The following is a 19,405-nucleotide window of genomic DNA, read 5'->3' on the forward strand; positions in this document are numbered from 1 at the left end:
GCGTCGCGCAGGCCTGGGGCTTTATCCAAGGATAATGCATACAGAAGCAAAAGCTAAAAATAATACTTGGAATGTATAAATAACATGAAAATATTAGGTGCAAGTAAATGAGAAAAAAAACATAGGTAAGACCATGATGACAAAATTCAAACAAATAACCGAAACAATATAATGTTCATCGTAAGGGTAAGTATACTGAACACATATGGAGTTAAATATATACATTGATTGTGAAAATGATAGTAATCACATTGTCTGAAATAGCATGTCAACATCCAATATAGTGTAGAGGAACACGAAGGTTGTACACTATTGTCAATACAACAAAATAGGTACATGAAGAGCAAACCCCAAGGAATATATTAAAAATTATATCCTTAATATCAACAACATTTTATGTGCAAATCCGTAATTGAGATTTTGAACCATTCATTTCATTAGTCAAAGTATCGAATGGCAGAGTAAGAAAACAATTGATCAGGTAAATAAAAATACATGTTAAAAAAAAAAAAATTAATATCAAATGTACGAGTAGTCAAAAACACGGACCCCAAGCAAAACGTGGGGGTAACCGTGCTAGCAGGAGCCAACCTTCCTACAGTGCGGATTTCCTCCTAGAGTCGTGTGTGACATTTGTTGATCATTGTGTGGATTTGCAAATGTCTTGCACTCCTGTGTTAAGCCTCAGGATGCTCGACCACGCTACACACTAATAGAACCCTATGGGATTGTATCGCAAGCCCCGTCCATTCATAAGGGAACCACTGGACACTACACGGTATACCAGACTATTGATGCATCATATGAAGAGCCAGCTTCCTAAACAGTCGCACTTTAGACAAGTCCTAGTTGCGCTTAAGACTCACCTGAGTAGAACAGATACAAAGAAAGCATTGCATCACCATACGCAGAATGCTCTACTAGGACTGCAGGAGGGATCACACCACCTCGCAGGGTGGACCTCCAAAACAAGCGAGGACATAAGATTTCAGAGTCAAATGCACCAAAATACAAGAACCAAAAAGGTTATGTTGGAATCCAAACAGAAGGAACGATGGACATAAAAACCGACAGCACACAGTGTTCTGTTTTTGAACATAGGGAACCTAAGCAAACCTCCTCATAGAGACGATGGAGTGACTGTTACCTGCTGCTTTCCAAAAGATCATCGTTCATTCCCTGGTTGAGCACCTCCTGCATTTCATTGGATTGGCCAACGACATCCTCGGGAAGTTCATCAGTGCACTCAATCTTGTCATCCTCGTCTTCTTCTAGCAAGTCATCGATCTGAAAAGGAACAGCAGTGTTAAACCAGAACGTCTCTCCAAAGCATATATGGTGCAGTGCTACACAATGCCAGATTAGCACACCCCCAATGTCACCAAAAACAGTCCAGGCTGCAGCTTCCTCCTGTTAACAGCCTCACGTTTGAGCACATACAGCACGTGGGCCAACCCAACTGCATTTCAAACATGCCCGTGACACAAACGTAAGAAACGCAGCACAGTGGATTAGAGGACTCTACCGGCAATAGGCAGTCTCTCTGATGGAGTCACAACAAAAAAGGATTTTCCCTTAACTAAGACTGCTGCCCGGTGAAGCACGGCCAGCATTGAGAGTGCACTTTAGGTATTCCCTAGTCCGAGGACATCTCTTACAAGGAACCGAAGACTCAATTTACCCCTTCATGCGAGCTTCAGTATTTGTAGAGTTCAATGCAGAAAATAAGTTTAAAAAATGTTTGTTTTTTTTAAAATCAGGATTACAAGCCATGACTGCACGTTTAGCTCAACACAGGTCAGCCAACAAGCTTAAGCATCACACATACAAAAGGTAAACCTCACCTGTTCAGTGATCGAACTTAAATCATTAGTAGATGAAAACTCATCCTCTTCCGCTTCAAAGAACTCAAAGTAGCTTTCCAGGAGCCATCCCACTATCCTGCTAACTGCATCTTGCTCGTTCACATCTTCCACATCTGTGTATATGCTAAAACAAAAACAGAATGCAATCAACTGGCCGTTCAGTGTACAATGACAACATAGGCACTCTGCCATCACCAAGAAAATGTTCTTTTCTCGGTTCCTGCAGGCTGCCTTGCTGCAGGTAAATGAGAAGTCCCTCTCAGTATGGGGCCGCCCTGCTGCACATTAGTCACATTTATTTATTTGGCTTAAGGCCATAAAAGCATATACATGAAATTATTAAAAAAGAAGTTACAGAAACAATAACAAATAAAACTGTAAATAAGACTGTAATTGCGCTCCTTGTACAGGTCTTAATACTTTGAGCACCTTTTTAACAAACAATTGAGCATCTCATCGCCAAACTTGTGGGGAAGATGTGCAGACCTGTTCAGGGACGGGGGTGGAGGATGTTTACGGCCATTGACCTTGCTGATTGGATTCAGGAGAGAAGGGGGCAGAGACTGTTAGAGCTCGTAGCCTATTTCATGCCGGCAGTAATGTGCGTGCGCAGAGGGCACGCCAAAGCCAAGCCAGTCTGTGCCAATCCGTGGCCAGGGGCCAGTCACCATGCACTCCTCAGTGGTGCTTAAAAAGCTGTACTCAATAAGCAATCAATTAGCCCCCTATACTCCGGCTAAGCCGCAAAAGCTAAACCTCCCACATGATAAGATTGTCGCTTGAGATTGGATTCAGCGGACTGAATCGATCAAAGGTTCATCTATGAACCCCACTCCTCCCAAACCTAAAATGGATGAAATCAGGGGCAGGTACCTCCACACCAGAACCATAGTCAACCACCAGATCGAAATCTTTCACCAACTCGACTGAATCCCCGGACATTTTATGGTTAACGGAAGCCTGGCTAACAGACGAATATACCCCAGAGATCCTAGCAGCTCTTCCTGAACGTTATTACCTTATCCAAATGAACATGCCCACAGATGAAATAGGAGTAGTAGTAGCTGCTATAATTAAAAAGCATCATAGGTTCTAAAGCCTTCTACCATTTGTTAACCCTCTGGTTGACTGACTCCTCCCCTCATCTGCTCGGTGGTGTATAGACCCCTAGGCCATGTACAACACTTCCCACTACTCCCTGCAGACTCCATGTCCGCTTTAGTCATCGACCATAGAAAAATTCTGTTAATAGGTGCCCTAAAGGACAAGTTACTTACATTTGGTATTGCCTTATCTGGTAAAGACATGGTCTAGCCGCAGATACCTTACCTTAGAACTTTCAGGCATCAGGCTTGAGCCGGAAGATTTCATAGCAGTTCCCCTGTGCGCTGATAGGTGGCGTCGGTAGACTCTGCTTGACGTTGTAGGCATCTGCCTAGTCGTCATGACGTCTGCGTCGTCTATATAGGCCCATCTTGGCATGCTTACGTCCTTATTTTCCACGACTTTACACGCCAGAAGCGCAGAGCGATGAAGTGACCATGGGGTGTTAAAGAAAAAATAAAAATAGCGCCCTGAAGGGGAACAGCCCGGACACTAAAAACTGATCCGCAATGCAGGGAGGATGGGTGAATCGGTAAGGAATCTGGAGCTAGATCAAGTCTTTACCAAATAAGGAGTTACCGGAGATAAGTAACTTGCCCATCTGATAGACATCTAGCCGCAGACCCCTTACCTTAGAAAAGAAACCCAAGCAATGCCACCCCCAAGGAAGAACTGCGGAAAAGTGTTAGACCAGAAAGTCCTGTAGGAGCGAACGGCCAAAGAGGTATTCCCTATGGGCCTGATTATACAGGCAATATTGTTTGGAATATCTGTGCAGAGGTGCCAGCGTGGCCACCTGGCAGGTATCAAGCACTGGAACACCACGCTGGAGAGCCATGGTAGCTGCCTTATGTCTAGTGGAATGAGCTCTAAGGCCTTCAGGAGGCTGTTTCTTGGCCAAAGTGGACCTAATTTTTATGCAGAGGATAACCCGAGAGATGGCTGCCAGAATAGATTTACAGCCTCCAGGAGGAATGGTCAAAAGCTGTCAACTGCCGCCGCACAAACTCCAATCAAGGAGGCGGAGGGTGGACAGGTTCGGGTGGAGCACCCTCTCCTGCTGCTGCAACAGAACGTCCTCCTGAAAGGGGAACCTGATCGGAGGTTCGATGATCATCTGTTGAAGCTAGGGATACTAAACTCTGACCAGTCCGGAGCCACAAGAATTCCTTGAGCAAGGTCGTTCTTGATCTTCAGCACTATGGATAGGATTGGTATGGGCAGAAAAACATTCAGGAGGCCTACGCTCCACTAAAGACGAAAAGCGCCGCAGAGCGCTAGCCGCCTTGGAAACAACACACAAAACTGCTGACACTGCACATTCTGTTAGGAGCGGAGTAGATCTAACCAAGGCCCTCCCCACTGCTGAAAGACCTTGCGCCACCTCTGGATGGAGATGCCATTCGTGATCAACTCGGCACCGGTGGCTGAGTTTGTCCACACTGGCATTCAGGGAACCGGCCAGGTGTTGAATCACCAAGAAAATGCCCAGTTCCAGCCAAGCCCAGAGGTGGAGGGCCTCCTGACAAAGGATCCACGACCTCACCCCACCTTGTTTGTTGCAGGATCACATGGCGGTGGTGTTGTGTGTGAACACCCGAACTAGCCTCCCCTTGAGAGATGGTAAGAAGGTTTCCAGTGCCAATCAGTTCGCATGAACGTCCAACAAGTTGATGAGGAGCTTGACTTCCGCGGAGAGCAGAGTCCTCTGATCTGATCCCAGATTGCGGCCCCATCCCAGAAGTGACGCATATGTCACTACTGTGAGATCTGGTTGCTGAAGCGAGGGGGGTCTGCCTCTTACCCAACACGGTGTCACCCACCACTGCAGATCGTTCGCAGAACCTGTGGAGATCTGTACCGGGTCGATAAGACTTCCCTGATGCTGAGCCACTGGAACTTCAGGCCCCACTGCAGAGCCCGCATGTCCCATCAGGCATGATTCACCAGTAGAATGCAGGAGGCCATGAGGCCCAGCAACTGCAGAGTCCGTCTCACCGAAGTTCAGGATAAGGCTGAAACATCAGCATCATCATAGCCTGAATAGCCAAGGCTCGTTGCCCAGGGGGATAGGCCTGAACTGCACTTGGTCCAGTACAGCTCCAACGAAAGGGAGCGTCTGAGAGGGAGTCGGGTGTGACTGTGGCACGTTGATAGTGAACCCGGACGAATTCATGAAGTCAGCCATAGTCTGGAGGTGGGAGGGAACTTCTTCGGTCGAGCCTGCCTTCAAAAACCAGTCTTACAATGGTTCTGTTGGGAATAAACAATTTTTTCACGGAAAATAGATAAATCATAAAGTATTATACATATGCAATATGGTAGAAACACAGACAAGTATGTGCTTCTAAAAAAAACAAAAAACAGTTTCTAATTTGTTGGACGGACCGGGAGGGTCGGCCGAGAGTAAGGGGAGAGGTCTCCGGGGAGAGCCGTCTCCAGCGACCGTACAGACAAGTAACTTCCCCCCCACAGACGGACACCACACAAGGTTAAAGTTCAACGAGACTTTATAGGCAATTCTTTAAGTTACGATGAAATGATACAAGGAGGTCTGGACTCAGGGGTCCCCTCGATTCTGGTCTCTGGTTTGGGAAGAAGGGGTAGCGGGACAGTCTTGTTACCAAAAGATGGATATAGCTCTCAATCCTCGAGCTCGGCGTTCTAGATGATCGGGCCGCGGCGGAGCCAGCAGGTCCCGAGATGGACGAAGGAAACGACGGTCCGCGGCGGAGCCAGCAGGTCCCGGTGAAGATGATGGTTACAAACGGTCCGCGGCCACGCCAGCAGGTCCCGACGACGATGAAGGATATGAAGGTTGCGAAGGTTGCGGCAGCGCCAGCAGGCAGGACGATGGTGCACAAGACAGAGCTACGGCAGCGCCAGTAGTCCGTCTAGGATGAGTTCCTCTTTGCGTCTCTCGACTCCAAGATACAACTGCCTTCCTGCTCTGGAGCTGCCCCAGTTATAGGGCTGGTGGGCTTTGATGTCCGGACCCTCGCACTTGGAGGTCGGGAGGTCCGGGATGAGGGAGTCCAGACACCCAGCAGGGGGGTGGAGCCAGCGCCCGGGGAGGCGATGGGCGAGCGGCACTTGGCGGGGGAGAGCCATCGACACCTCTTTCTCCCATTGACTTGCCAAGTAGCCCGCTCACCTCCTGGGTGGATGGTGGTGCCGGGATGTCTGAGGCCGGGCCAGGCCCAGGGTTGAGGTCGATCGGGGGCCAGGCGGCCTCGTGGTGGAGTGTCCAAGATGGCGCCCCAGGATGGGCGCGTGGGCCGGCAGTGGATCGGCCCCACGAGGTCGACATGCTCGAGGGCAGGGGTCCCTGAGGGGACGGAGGACGTGCAATGGTGGGGTGTGGTACTTGCGTGACCGGGCTCGGGCCTGGTTGGGCTGGGGGAGAGCGGCCCTTCATGTGGCCTGTCCAACATAATTGTTAAGCAGGACAATCTTAATATGCATTTACAAGGCAGTCATTAATTAATGCAAAATCATAGTGAAGTAGCACAGTGAAAAGAAGTGCTCAGTGACTGTGGTTCCATGAGTGTCTTATATACAAGTGTGAAAGTGGAATATGTACAAGTAATCAAAAGGTATTCGAATGAAAAAAGCGGTCAGAACAATGTAAAAGATCATGTCTCCGGTGAATAGCACAATTGTTTATCATTTAGGACCGAGAGACTAGGTATAGCTGAGCCAAATCCTATTGTCGATGTTTCGACCCTGACAACAGCATTGTTATGTAAATGTCAAAGCGTGTCTTCATCAGGACTACAGACAAAGAGGACAGCCTGAAAACGAGAGGGATGTGTCAAAAGGAGTAGTTTGTCCTGTAACTCCAGTTCTGTAGTAGGGGTATCTCTGTTAGTCATAATCTAGTGAATAGTCCCGCTCATGAGCGTGGACCCCAGAGCAATCAAAAATAATCTCTTAAGCGGTCTAAAAATGCAGTCCTGCAAAGACACTTAAGAGAGAATTTAAAGACATAATGCAGCCTATAGCCACAGGCTACACTGTCCAGTACTTCAGCTAGACATTCCACATTCCACCAAAAAACCACAACCAGCACAGCTTGCCAAGTTTTCTTCACAGAGAAAAACTTCCCCTTTTACCAGTAAAGCCTCAGGAATGATAGAGAGGAAGGGGAGGACAGACAAGCCCCATAGGCTGCTATTAAGTGGCTCAAAAAGGGATACCGTGCCTTTAAGAAAACATTCTAGAACTTTCTCAGTATCCCAGAATGCCCTGCAGGTCCCATTTACTTTCAGTTCTTTTTGAAGGCGTATAACGCCACACCTGTAGCATTCCGAACATAAACATTTGTCTCCACCGGGGAGGAAGGAGGGCGCTTATGACTATAACAGAGATACCCCTACTACAGAACTGGAGTTACAGGACAGAAACTACTCCTTCTGTAGTAGGGGATCTCTGTGTATAGTCATAATCTAGTGAATAGAATGGCAAGCCCATCCCGCACCATAGCAGCGGGGGAGAAAAAGAGTACAACACCACTACTGTGCGAACAGATTTCGCATCGAAGCCTGCCCAACCCGAGTATCTGCCCTGGAATCAGTGTCCAGACAGTAATGCTTAGCAGAGGTATAGACCGACTTCCACGTGGCGGCCCTGCAGATTTCTGCAATGGGAAAATTACGTAGCAAAGCAGTCGTGGCCGCTTTGCCTCTGGTGGAATAAGCCTCAGTTTTAACCCCTAAGGTCTTATTAGCCTTTTGATAACACAATACAGGACACAATCCAACTCGAAATGGACTGCTTCGAGGTCGCAAGACCTGTCCTGACTGACCCATAGTTGATAAACAATTGGTCTGACCTACGAATATCCTTGGTTTTATCCAGATAAAATTTCAACACCCTCCTGACATCCAGGGAAGGAAGAGACCTTTCCGCTGGTGAAGAAGGATTCTGAAAAACATAGGCAAAGTTATGGCCTGGTTAACATGGAAATAAGAGATAACCTTAGGAAGAAATTTAGGGTGAGTACGGATAACAACCTTAGCAGCATGAAATACTGTACAAGGTTCTTGGCAACACAACGCCTGAATTTCACTCACCCTGCGGGCCGATGTAATGGCCACGAGGAACGCCGCCTTCCAGGACAGGTGTTGTAGCGAAGCCTTATGAATAGGTTCAAAAGGTTCCTTCATCAGTCTGGACAGCACCACATTCAATTCCCATGAAGGCGAAGGACGCCGGACAGGAGGAAACACTTTCAACAAGCCTTCCAAAGAATCTTTGATCACCGGGATATGGAAGAAGGAAGTCTCTGAAGGGCATTTCCTGTAGGCAGTAAGCACGGCGAGAGGAACCTTAATGGAATGACAGTTAAGGCCAGCCTGCGCCAAATGTAAAAAGGTATGGAAGGATGACCTCTTCCTTACATGTCGTTGGATCAAAGTTCTTGGACTTGCACCAGATGCAAAATCTCTTCCACTTGTACGCATAAGAGGTCCTAGTGGAAGATCTCTTGGCTTCCTTCAGTATGTCCATACAATCTGCAGGGAGATTCAGATGGCCATATTGCACTATCTCAGGAGCCATGCCGCCAAACTCAAAGACGAGAGGTTGGGGTGCACCATCCGCCCCCGAACTTCGTGAGAAGGTCCTGCCGGCACGGCAGCCAAATGTGAGGAAGGAGAGACCGGTGAAGCAGGTCCGTGAACCATCACTGCCTGGGCCATTCCGGAGCAATCAAGATCATCCGCGCCCTGGACTGGGCTAGCTTGATGATCACCGCCGGAATCAGGAGAATGGGTGGAAAAGCGTACAGAAAGCTGTTCGACCAGTCGATCCATAGCGCATTCCCCAGCGTTCCCTGCTGGAAGTACCTGGATGCGAAGTTTCGGCATTTGCCGTTTTCGGCTGTGGCGAACAAATCCACGTCTGGAGTGCACCACCTGTCGAAGATGTCTCCGAGTACTTCGTCGTTTATGACTCATTCGTGGTTTTCCTGGATCAGCCTGCTCAGTGCGTCCGCCTCAACATTCTGCACACCTGGCAGATGAGTAGCTGTTATCGCCAGTCCTCTGGCAAGAAGCCAGTTGCAGATCGCCTGCGCCTCCTGCGACAGGGTGCGCGATCTCGAGCCCCCCAGCTTGTTGAGGTAATACACCGTGGTCGTATTGTCCGTCTGTACAAGCAGAAAGTTGGTCTGGAAGGACGGATGAAAGGCCTTCAGTGCCAAGTGAAACGCTCTCGGTTCCAGGAAATTGATAGGATACGTTTACTCCGGCGGGGATCACGTCCCGTGTATCTGTAACTCTCCGGAATGCGCTCCCCAGCCGTGGAGAGAGGCATCCGTCACGATGGTCTGAGTGGGAGTGTCGTTGTGGAAGGGAACCCCCTTGAGGAGATTCTCCGCTGACCACCACCATTTCAGAGACTGTAGAGCATGTAGAGACAGTCTTATCTTGTCGTCCCAGTTTCCTCTCCTCTGGTCCCATTGATCCTCCAGACACTCCTGCAGCGGTCTCATGTGTAGCCGCGCGTGAGGAAGATACAAGAGGCCATCGACCCCAGTAGAGAAGACACCGTCCTCCCTGTTGTAGATGGGAGGTCATAAGATCCTGAGCCTTCTAAAGGAGTGATAAACGTCTTTCCTCAGAAGGAGACACGCTTGCAGACAGCGTATTGATGGATGCTCCCAAGTACTGTAGGCATTGGACCGGAGTCGGGACAGACTTGGACATGTTGATGTGGAACCCCAGCTTGCTCAAGAGAACGGACCTCTTCTGGAAATGCACTTGTGCTTCCGCGAAGGAGGATGCTTTGATCAACCAATCGTCCAGGTACGGGTAGACAAACACCTTGTTCTTTCTCAGGTGTGCTGCTACCACTGCCATGCATTTGAAAAAGGTCCTGGGCGCTGACTTCAGCCCGAACGGCAACACTGTGTATTGATAGTGATTGGTGCCGACTTGGAATCGCAGGAACTTTCGGTGTTTCTGTGCAATGGGCACGTGGAAGTATGCATCTTGCAGGTCTATCGCGCACAGCCAGTCTCCCATTTGCAGTTAAGGGGCAATCTGGTGTAAGGACAGCATGCGAAACTTTTCGCTGCGAATCCACTTGTTTGCTTGTCTCAAATCCAGACTAGGCCTGAACTCGTTCTTGTCCTTTTTGCAGACTAGAAAGAACCGCGAGTACAGACCTCTTCCCCTTTGGGACAGAGGGACGTCTTCTATCGCCCTTTTCCTTAACAGGGTATCGGCAGCTCGCGCAGCTGAAACTGCGAGCGAACCGGTGGAATCGCTGGAGGCGGGCTGATGAACCGAAGACTGTATCCATTGCAAACAATATTCAGCACCCACTTGTCCTGAGTTATTTTTCTCCACTCTGCCAGAAAATATTGAACGCTTCCCCCCACCGCAGCGGGTAACGGATGACGGGGAAGTAATCGCTCAGGGCCTATCCCCAGCCGGGCCTTTGGTCGCGGCGGCAGACTGCTGTCCACCCCTGCCCCTCTGACGTTTCTGGAAGGGCTTCCTCTGGAACTGTTGCTGCTGTCCAGACTGTTGACCACACCCTGCGCCCTGCGCCCCGTACCGTCTCTGGAACAGGCGGTAGTTCTTCTGGTCCTTGGGCTTCTCCAAGCCCACAGCCGTGAGAGTCTCTGCCTCCGCCTTCATGCGGGCCATCTCATCGTCGGCGTGTTTCCCGAATAGGGTCTCGCCCGAGAAGGGCAGGTTGGCCACCCTCTGCTGGGCTTCAGTGACGTCAATCTGAGCCAAGCGTGCCGCCTCTGATTAACTCCATGGCAGTACCCGTGGGCTGCCAGGAGCGACGAGTCTGCAGCTGCGCTGATCAGCTGGTTGGACACCAGCAATCCCTCATTCAGGATCCCCATGAAATCCTCCTCCTTTTCCCGTGGGAGGAGGTCTGCGTACTGCTGGAGGGACTCCCACAGTGCCCGATCATAGCGCCCCAACAGTGCCAATGCACTGGCAGCCTTCATAGATGTAGCGGCCGTCCCGCACACCTTCCTGCCCGCTGAATCCAACCAGCGACTACTTGTCTGGAGGCACATTGGAGGACGGGGTGGTGGCGTGTTGCTTCCTCGCTGCAGTCCCAATCACGGAATCCGGGGTTGGATCCAATCGGAGGAAAGCCAGGTCCGCCTCAGGAGCTTTGTACTTCTTAAGTAGCCTGGAGGGGGCTGCTTTCGTCACCGCCTGAGTGAGAAAGAGTTCCATGGCGGGCTCCAATAAGCCAGGCACCAAGGGCAACAGAGGCCTAGATAGGTGTTTCTTGTGGAGAGTTTCAAATATTACGGAGGTCGTAGGCGTAGGCATAGTCAGTTGGATGCCCAGCTTGGCCGCACCCCTCAGCAAGACTTCCTGAAAGGAGACCACGTCGTCCACAGGGAATACCCTCGTCCGAGGAGATTCTGAAAGCGTTGGGGAATAATCTCTTGCGCTGGACGAATCAGTGCTGTACTTAGACCGACCCTTCCTACGGTGTCGTCTGGATCTCGTCGAGGAGCGCCGGCGACTCCTTGACCTTCCTCTCCGTCCGGAGCGAGATCTGGGTCTTCTAGGCTTTGGACGTTCCCTGGGTGCTTGCGACGGCACCTGCGGCAGCGGCCTGACAGAGGACCTCGGCCTAGGTGCCCCCTTAGGTGGCGTAGGGCGGTGCATCAAGAAGACCGACCTCGGAGGCCGTGGCGGTGCGTGTGGAGGAACAGGAGGAGGTAGTGGCGGAGGAGTGTGCGGAGGCGGCTCCTTCGGCAGTTAAGGAGGAGGTGACTTCGGCTTGCGAGGAGAGTACACCACAGAGTACACCGAGCCCGGTGACTCCCTCATCATCTTCCTCGGCGTAGGCGATCGAGAGGCAGCGCCCCCTGTCGGTGACCGACATCGCTGTCGTGCCCCTGAGAATCTGGAAGTCCTTCTGGCTCCAGAACGCCTCCTGGAAGCTGATCTCTTCCTCTTAGGCGCAGAGCGCCTCTTCGGCGGCGGTGAACGCCCCTCTACGCCGACGAACGCCGTCTCGGCGTCGACGACCTATACCCCGACGGCGGGCTTCGCCGCCTCGACGCTGAAGATCTGCGCCTTGACGCCGAACGTCTCCTTCGACGCTGAACGTCGAGTCGACGTCTAGGGTGAACGGCGGTGTTGCTTCGACGGCGAGCACCGACGCCGTCTGGAGTCCTCACGACGTCGATGTGTCGACGACGACGACGCCGATGATGATGATGATGATGATGATGATGACGACGTCTTAAGTCTGCGACCTAGACGGCAGTCTCGTCAATCCCCTCGACGCCAAACGTCGACGCCGCCTCAACCCAGATCCCTGGGGAGAAGGGGAGCAGACCGCCGTCATGCCTCTCGACGCCGTCGTTGATGATGGTATCGATGTCGACGGAGAACGGCGACGCTTTCTGGCCTTCTTGATGCTGGGGAGCCCCCCAGAGGCCTCAGCATGGGCAGAGGAAGCAGATCCAGCCTGCCCAGACCTACCTTGACCCTGTAGTCTTCTTTCTTCCAGTCCTTGGAGCCTGATCATCTTTCTGTCTCTCAGGGTCCTGGGGGGAAAGGTCTGGCAAATCTCACACTTCTCAGGGAGATGAGTAGAAGGGAGGCACAGGATACACACAGAGTGTGGGTCCGACTTGGCCTTCTTCCTCGAGCACTCCGGGCATTTATCAAATAATGCAGGCATTTTTGATAAAAGAACTGCTCAGAACACTAGAAGAGGAAGAGGGCACCAAAATACGTCGAATGTAGACACTAACTCACTTTAAAAGTGCAAAAAAATTCTGTAATACACCCAAAAAAGGGAGAGCTCAATGCTCCAGGGTCCTGCTAGCAGGAGCCGGAAAAAAGAACTGACAGTAAATGGGACCTGCAGGGCATTCTGGGATACGGAGAAAGTTCTAGAATGTTTTCTTAAAGGCACGGTATCCCTTTTTGAGCCACATAATAGCAGCCTATGGGGCTTGTCTGTCCTCCCCTTCCGCTCTATCATTCCTGAGGCTTTACTGGTAAAAGGGTAAGTTTTTCTCTGTGAAGAAAACTTGGCAAGCTGTGCTGGTTGTGGTTTTTTGGTGGAATGTGGAATGTCTAGCTGAAGTACTGGACAGTGTAGCCTGTGGATATAGGTTGCATTATAGGTCTTTAAATTCTCTCTTGAGTGTCTGTGCAGGACTGCATTTTTAGACAGCTTAAGAGATTTTTGATTGCTCCGGGGTCCACGCTCATGAGCGGGACTATTCACTAGATTATGACTATACACAGAGATCCCCTACTACAGAAGGAGTGTTCAAACCAATCAAAGGTACCAAATGAAAAGGATAGCGGACCAGAGCTACTCATCTATCATGGGGGTGAATTCCCCTTGAATGGCCTAGTTGACTATGGGCTTCCAGTGACCTAAAGATGCAGCCACACGCTGTGCACGCTGCCCGTGCGCGTTGTCATACATCAGACGGAATCGGTCCCTTAATTAACCAGGAGCTGGGCAATCTCATTCAAGACTGCAGCGACACGAAGAAACGTTGTCAGGTACGTGGGATAGCTTCCTGGCCTCCCAGAACTCACTCTTCTCCTTTTGAGGGTTTAATTTAATTACGCCTTGTCATTTGCAGGATTTGTGACCAGCACGCTTCTGGGGAACTCAATTTGGTTTTGCTTTATCCCTCGGCTAATCACGGCCGCCTGTGTGTCTACTCGATCGAGGTAAGCCAGGTCCCCGTTGACCCATTTGTTTTAATTTGCCCGCTCCTCTGACCTTTTACTTTGTCCCTCAAATTAAACTGGACTCACTCGACCCACAGGTTTTATATTTAGATTCACACAACTGCGATGACTCATCCTTGAAACCACTGATTACTTCTGTTTCTTCCTGAAAATCACCAGGAAAGATGCTCCTTTATAACGAACATGTCCCCTTGATTTCTTCATGGCATGGGTCGACATAATTAATCATTCACCTCCATTATCTTTAGGTCACTGGAAGCCCATAGTCCGTTTTAATTTATTTGTAGTTTTTCAAATTCTCATACAAAACCAACTCCACACTTTAATTTTCAAGGAAAAACAGTCAATGTATTCCTATGGAGAAAATGAGGTTTTCGATTAACAGGTAAGTACTTTGTTGTGAGAGTTGGTATTCTGGGGTTAGAACGAGGGTGCCCCCAGGGTCACGGATGCACTCTCAAAGCACCCTCAGCTGCACTAGGGCGGCCGGGTGCCGAGTCCCAATTTTATCCAATGGGGGATAGGGGCCTCTGGTTGGTGGCTGCTTACGAGCAGGCAACTGGGTTGTGGGAGCAAAGCTCCTGGGGTTTAAATCAGGGCAAAGGAGAATCCGAGTTAGCACACATGGTGCACCCGCAGCGGGGCGGCTGGGTGCAGGGTGCTATTTTGGCGTCGGGTGCCCTGTTTTCAATGGGGATTCCCTGGTTCCAACAAAGACTGCAGGCTCCGGGACGGAGATCTTCTGGAGGTTACCACCGGTTGGAGAGTTAAGTTGGAATGACGGGACACCGTCGGTTGGGCCACCCAAGGTAGTGGGATGTCTGGTGCAGAGTGGTCTTTAGGCATCTGGTTTTTCTTACCGACTCCGGTCGTGCTCAGGGGGATCCTCCAGAAAGGGGTTGCAGGCGTCGATTGGAGATTCAAGGCAGGTCATGGATCTCAACATCCCAGGTCAGGATCACCAGGGAGACCAACTCGTGGCCATAGGCCACTCGAACTCAGGCTGTGGGCATCGGGTGCAGAGTGGTGCAGACTTGTGGTTTCGGCTGGGGCCGGAGTCTGTGGGTGAGCAAATCCAGTGCTAATGGGAGATAAAGTCTTTGGTATAGAAGGCAGGCAGTTCCTCCAGGTTCTCGAGATTGCTGGCGGCAGGACCGAAATATCGCGGGAACAGGTTTGAGGTGGGGACAGGCCAGTAGGGGTGTGGGCAAAGTCAGTGGGGGTTGTCCTCTTAGTTCAGCCCAGCTTCTTTGTGCCTTTTCTTCTTCTGGTTGATTCTTGTCTGAAGAGGCACGGTTCAAGGTTGCTCCTGAATACTATATTTAGGGGTGTTACAGGTATGTCATGGACCCTGCCCATCCTGGAGGAAGGAGGCTTGGCACCTTGTCCCAGGATGTGCATTGTTTCAGGCCTCCTAGAGCAGCAGGATCTCGACCCAGGGGTCCACAAACATATCTGGTGGTGGCAGCTGAAAGCAGCCACTCAGCCCCGACACTAGTGTTAGGGTGTTTTTCAGGGGGCATCTCTAAGATGTCCTCTGTGTGCATTTTTCATTAAATCCCACACTGGCATCAGTGTGGGTTTAATGTGCTGATAAGTTCGATACCAAACGTCTCAGTTTTCAGTGTGGCCATTATGGTGCTGTGGAGTTCATAATGACACACTCCCAGCCCCATATTCTCTTAATGGCAGCACTGCATTTATAGTGTCGAAGAATTGACTTGGACACTGTAGGGGTACAGGGCTCAATCACCTGTACCCTCATCACTGGTATAGTGCACACAGCTAGAGGGGTGACTGATGTATGCCAGGGCAGTGGGTTGTAGGCATGGCACACAGGGAGGTTGACTTCACTTTGTTCGGCACCAAGACACGCAGCCTGCAAAGGCAGTGTGTGTGTGTGTCAGGGCACAGGGCTTCTAAGGGTGGCTTCTAAGGGTGGCACAATAAGTGCTGCAGCCTTTAGGGGTCTTCTCTGGTCACAGTGCCCTGGGTACCTGTGGTACCATTTACCAGGGGCTGACCTGTGGCCAGAGATGCCAATTGGGTTTAGGCTTCAATGTAGTTTTTAGGGAAAGAACCAAAGCCACTGGGTACCCGATTAGCCGGAGCCGAGGTTACACTCAGTCAAAGTACATCAGCAATCCATCAAAGAATGGGGACAACCATGAAGAAAGAGGGCATTTTCTCACACCAAGGACTTCTTTTGGAGAGAGGGGTGTTAAACTGAAATGGGCCTCGGCCCAGGTTTTCCAGTTTGAACTAGCTTTGCATTGCTATTTTGATATACCAGGGAATCCCATTTTGGCGATGGGGAAGGATTCAAGCTAGTGAAATGAAGTAACTGAGCTCGCATTTTCTACAAATCTGCGAAAGGAATTTACAACAATGACAAACTCCTCAGGATCTCCCATCATTTGAAAGAGGTCCAGGCAGGCCTACAACTCCCATAATTAAATCTGAGCAAGATGGGGATTATAAATCTCTTCCTCTGAACAGTATAGAGGGAGCAGAAAAAGAGTATGTGCAGGTCTGTGTGTGAAGACATCACATCACAAGGGCAGAAGGGAAAGTCATCGGCAGGATACACATTGCTGGGATATCCCGAAATCAAAGGAACATATTTTAAATGAAACCTCGATAGAATGAACTTGTGCTGAGGATTAGACACAGTAGCCAACTAAGTAGATAATCGAGGGATTTAGGGGGGACAATCGATGCAGCTTCACTGTTACTTTGTTGCCGTTAACATCACTTCTACCAAACTGTTTTCTGAAGGAAAATGTATTTGATACAAGCTTTAGAGATGAACACACCATCAGAAGGGTTCTCGTACAAATCTAGCAGACGTAGAACTCTAAGAGTATGCTTCACATACTTCAGACACTCTAGGAAATCCATCAGAATATCCTGTTTCAGGCTAAGCATCGTCCTGAGCCACATAGAACACCGCAAGAATATGGGTGAGAGGTGGAGCGTATCAGAAAGAGATGGGGCCTCTAGCTCTGTGTAACCGGTGTAGTGTGAGCAACTGCTTGAAGAGCCAACAGCTTTTCAAAAAAGGCATCTTCTCGCTACAGGGGTGAGATTTCAACATACCCTTGCCCCATTTGTGGCTACTGAAATAGCCGTAGCCGTATAGTGCAAAGGTCTAGGAATGAGTTTAGATCCCAGCTTTAAAAAAAAAAAAGAAAGATAAAATGGATGTTCTATTCCTCTCCAGTTGGAGTATTCTACTGGTTAACATGTTTTTTTCCTGGAGTACTTTCTGTCAAACAAGATATCCAGGTAGGAGAAGGCGTCTACAACCTTCATACTACATAAACCCAATCTAAAATTTGGGAGCTTCTTTGGAAGTGCGTATGTCACCATTCATTGACCCGTAGGTCCAAATTATAGATAAATCTTGTAAACTCCACGGCTGGTCTGTGCAGGTCCATCAGTTCTTGCTCTGAACACCGCATCATCTGCGTGGAGGAGTATTGGGACAGAATGAAAATGTGGCACGGCTAGTTAGTGTATAATGAAAATAAAAATGCACTTTCTGTCCCTCCCTCTGCTACAGATTTTAAATATTGAGGAATGTATAAAAATATTAAATGAAAGGATCTGCATTCGCACTAAAAGCGGCGGGTACCGTGAAACATGAGCCGGCTCATGTAACTTTTGGATCGGCTCATGTTTAAATATGTTCGAACTTAGCTCATCTTAAAAATGTAAATGAACGGTTGTAGACAGAAACAGGGCGCAAACTCAAAAGATTGTCTTTTTTTAAATTATAAAATCGACTTTGATTTGGCTCATATGCTGAGCAGGAGAATAGTCCACTATGGAAAAACACACAAGGTGATGGACGGAATGTTGCACAAAGGCAAAACATTCACCCCCAGTCACAGATCTGGGTGTAATCCATCGTTATTTTGCTCACCAAGCCACCCCAGTTCAGATATGGCCATATGCAAATCAGTCTTGACCCTTTGCCTCATAGGAACAGTCCAGCCCAAACTGCCAAGCCATGTCTTCCCTGGATCGTAATCAAGCATCCAAGGACCGGTTTCTGGCTATCAGCCGTCTTCAGCCAGGATAGCTGGACTCCAGTGGCATGGTGAGCAAAAAAGCGATGGATTTAGGCCCAGATCTCTGTACTGGGGTGAATGTATGGCATTGTTCTGCATTCTGTCCATCAACTGTTGTTTTTGAATAGTCCACTATGTACACACGGTGTGTGGAGTAGGTTGATTTTTTTAAATTGTATTGTGTACAGATGAACAATAAATATGTATATTTAATTTATAAATGTGGTTTTTGGGTGGTCACTGCAAAATATTAGGTAGGCCTACGACTGGACTTGCTACCCTTGTTTTGATTGTTTTAATAATGTGAGGCCACCTTTGTGTACAATCGTACACGACGTACAACCATGCAAGCGTGATTAAGAATTCCCTAAACATGTCTGCACGTACTTCTGGAAGCATGGCCAGGTTACAGCAGCGCTAGGATAGGTTTTCAAATTCCTTAGGATTCGTGAAATGGGTCTTCTTGGAGAAGGGAGGTGAGAATTTAGATCCTCTGCACATGAATAACAAGTTGACGAGGCAAAGTTTTTTAAAAATGCTGACATTTGTCGTAAGATCCAATGTCGCATGTTTGTTTTGTGAAGCGCTGGCTTAATATTGCCTCTCTGTGTTCAAGGATCAATCCTGCAGGAGAACAAAAGGCACAGGCACTCACCCCCTATGCAGAGGGAGGCGGCAGCATACAAACCTTCCCACAACCAGGCGTGCAGAGGTCCAATTTCCAGCAGTTGGCGGCTCACCTAGAGGCACAGTTCTCATGTTTCAAGTGTCCCCAAGAATGAATGATTGGATTACTTGTTTTACCAGCGGTTCACAATTTCAAACTTTAATCCTTCCTTATACCTCATTGTGTAAAGAACCAAACAACAAGTGGGAAACCTCCTTACCGGAAGACATCTGGACCGAAGACCGCTGCCACCGCACTCGGAGACCACACTTCTTCATTCTGAGACACCACGTTGGAGAGAAATCGGCACAGAAACTTCAGCAAACTAAAGTTTTGGGCTGGAAGCTGCAGAAGGAGGTACTTTAACTTCTTCCCAAACTCATCTTCATTAGTAAAATCTACAAGGAAGGACATTAAATTATTAAGAGCTTAAAACTGAAATCCTATGAAACACATTTAGAACCTTGCAAAAAAAGTTGCATTTGAGAATGGATTCTTATGAACTTAATATAATTGTGTCACTGTGGGACATTCCTTCAAGACCACCCCCAATAAGCCAGTCGGAAGTCCTGATGTGGGTCACGCAGCACAGCGATGGATTTAGGCTGCAAGTTTGTCAAACAGTGAAATGGTTTGATGCGCTGCTCGTAAAAAAGTGTAAAGACTAGGGGTCTCCTGAAACTAGTAAGAAGTACACCTAGGCAGGGAACTACATGCAGTGAAGTTCCTAAGGCTACTTCAATCTAAGCAACTTTATATAAAATGAAAGTAGTGACATTAGGGATAGGAAAATACAAAATTATTTATTGCAATATATATTTAAAGACATTTTGTTAGATCACAGAACAAGAGCTATACAACATTCTAAGTACAATCATTCATCCATACATTCATACTTCGTATTAGGGAATATATATATATATATATATTATACATTGTCAGTGTCCTAAACGATTAAATGTCTGACCAAAG

The 19,405-nt window shown here is 48.9% G+C and overlaps 1 protein-coding gene across 4 annotated transcripts in view; it reads right to left on the bottom strand.

The window, feature by feature from the left end:
* FAM13B (family with sequence similarity 13 member B) overlaps nt 1-19,405 on the bottom strand; it is a 476,175-nt gene that overhangs the window by 379,745 nt on the left and 77,025 nt on the right. For all 4 annotated transcript variants that reach the window (XM_086942255.1, XM_086942256.1, XM_086942257.1 and 1 more), the window contains 3 exons: nt 18,654-18,831; nt 1,845-1,989; nt 1,148-1,287 (listed from right to left, as the gene is read on the bottom strand). In XM_086942255.1, the coding sequence (XP_086798381.1) occupies nt 1,148-1,287; nt 1,845-1,989; nt 18,654-18,831 (463 nt within the window). The remainder of the gene's footprint in view (nt 1-1,147; nt 1,288-1,844; nt 1,990-18,653; nt 18,832-19,405) is intronic.

Source organism: Lissotriton vulgaris, chromosome 10 (assembly GCF_964263255.1).
Source record: "Lissotriton vulgaris chromosome 10, aLisVul1.2, whole genome shotgun sequence".
Lineage (NCBI taxonomy): Eukaryota > Metazoa > Chordata > Amphibia > Caudata > Salamandridae > Lissotriton > Lissotriton vulgaris.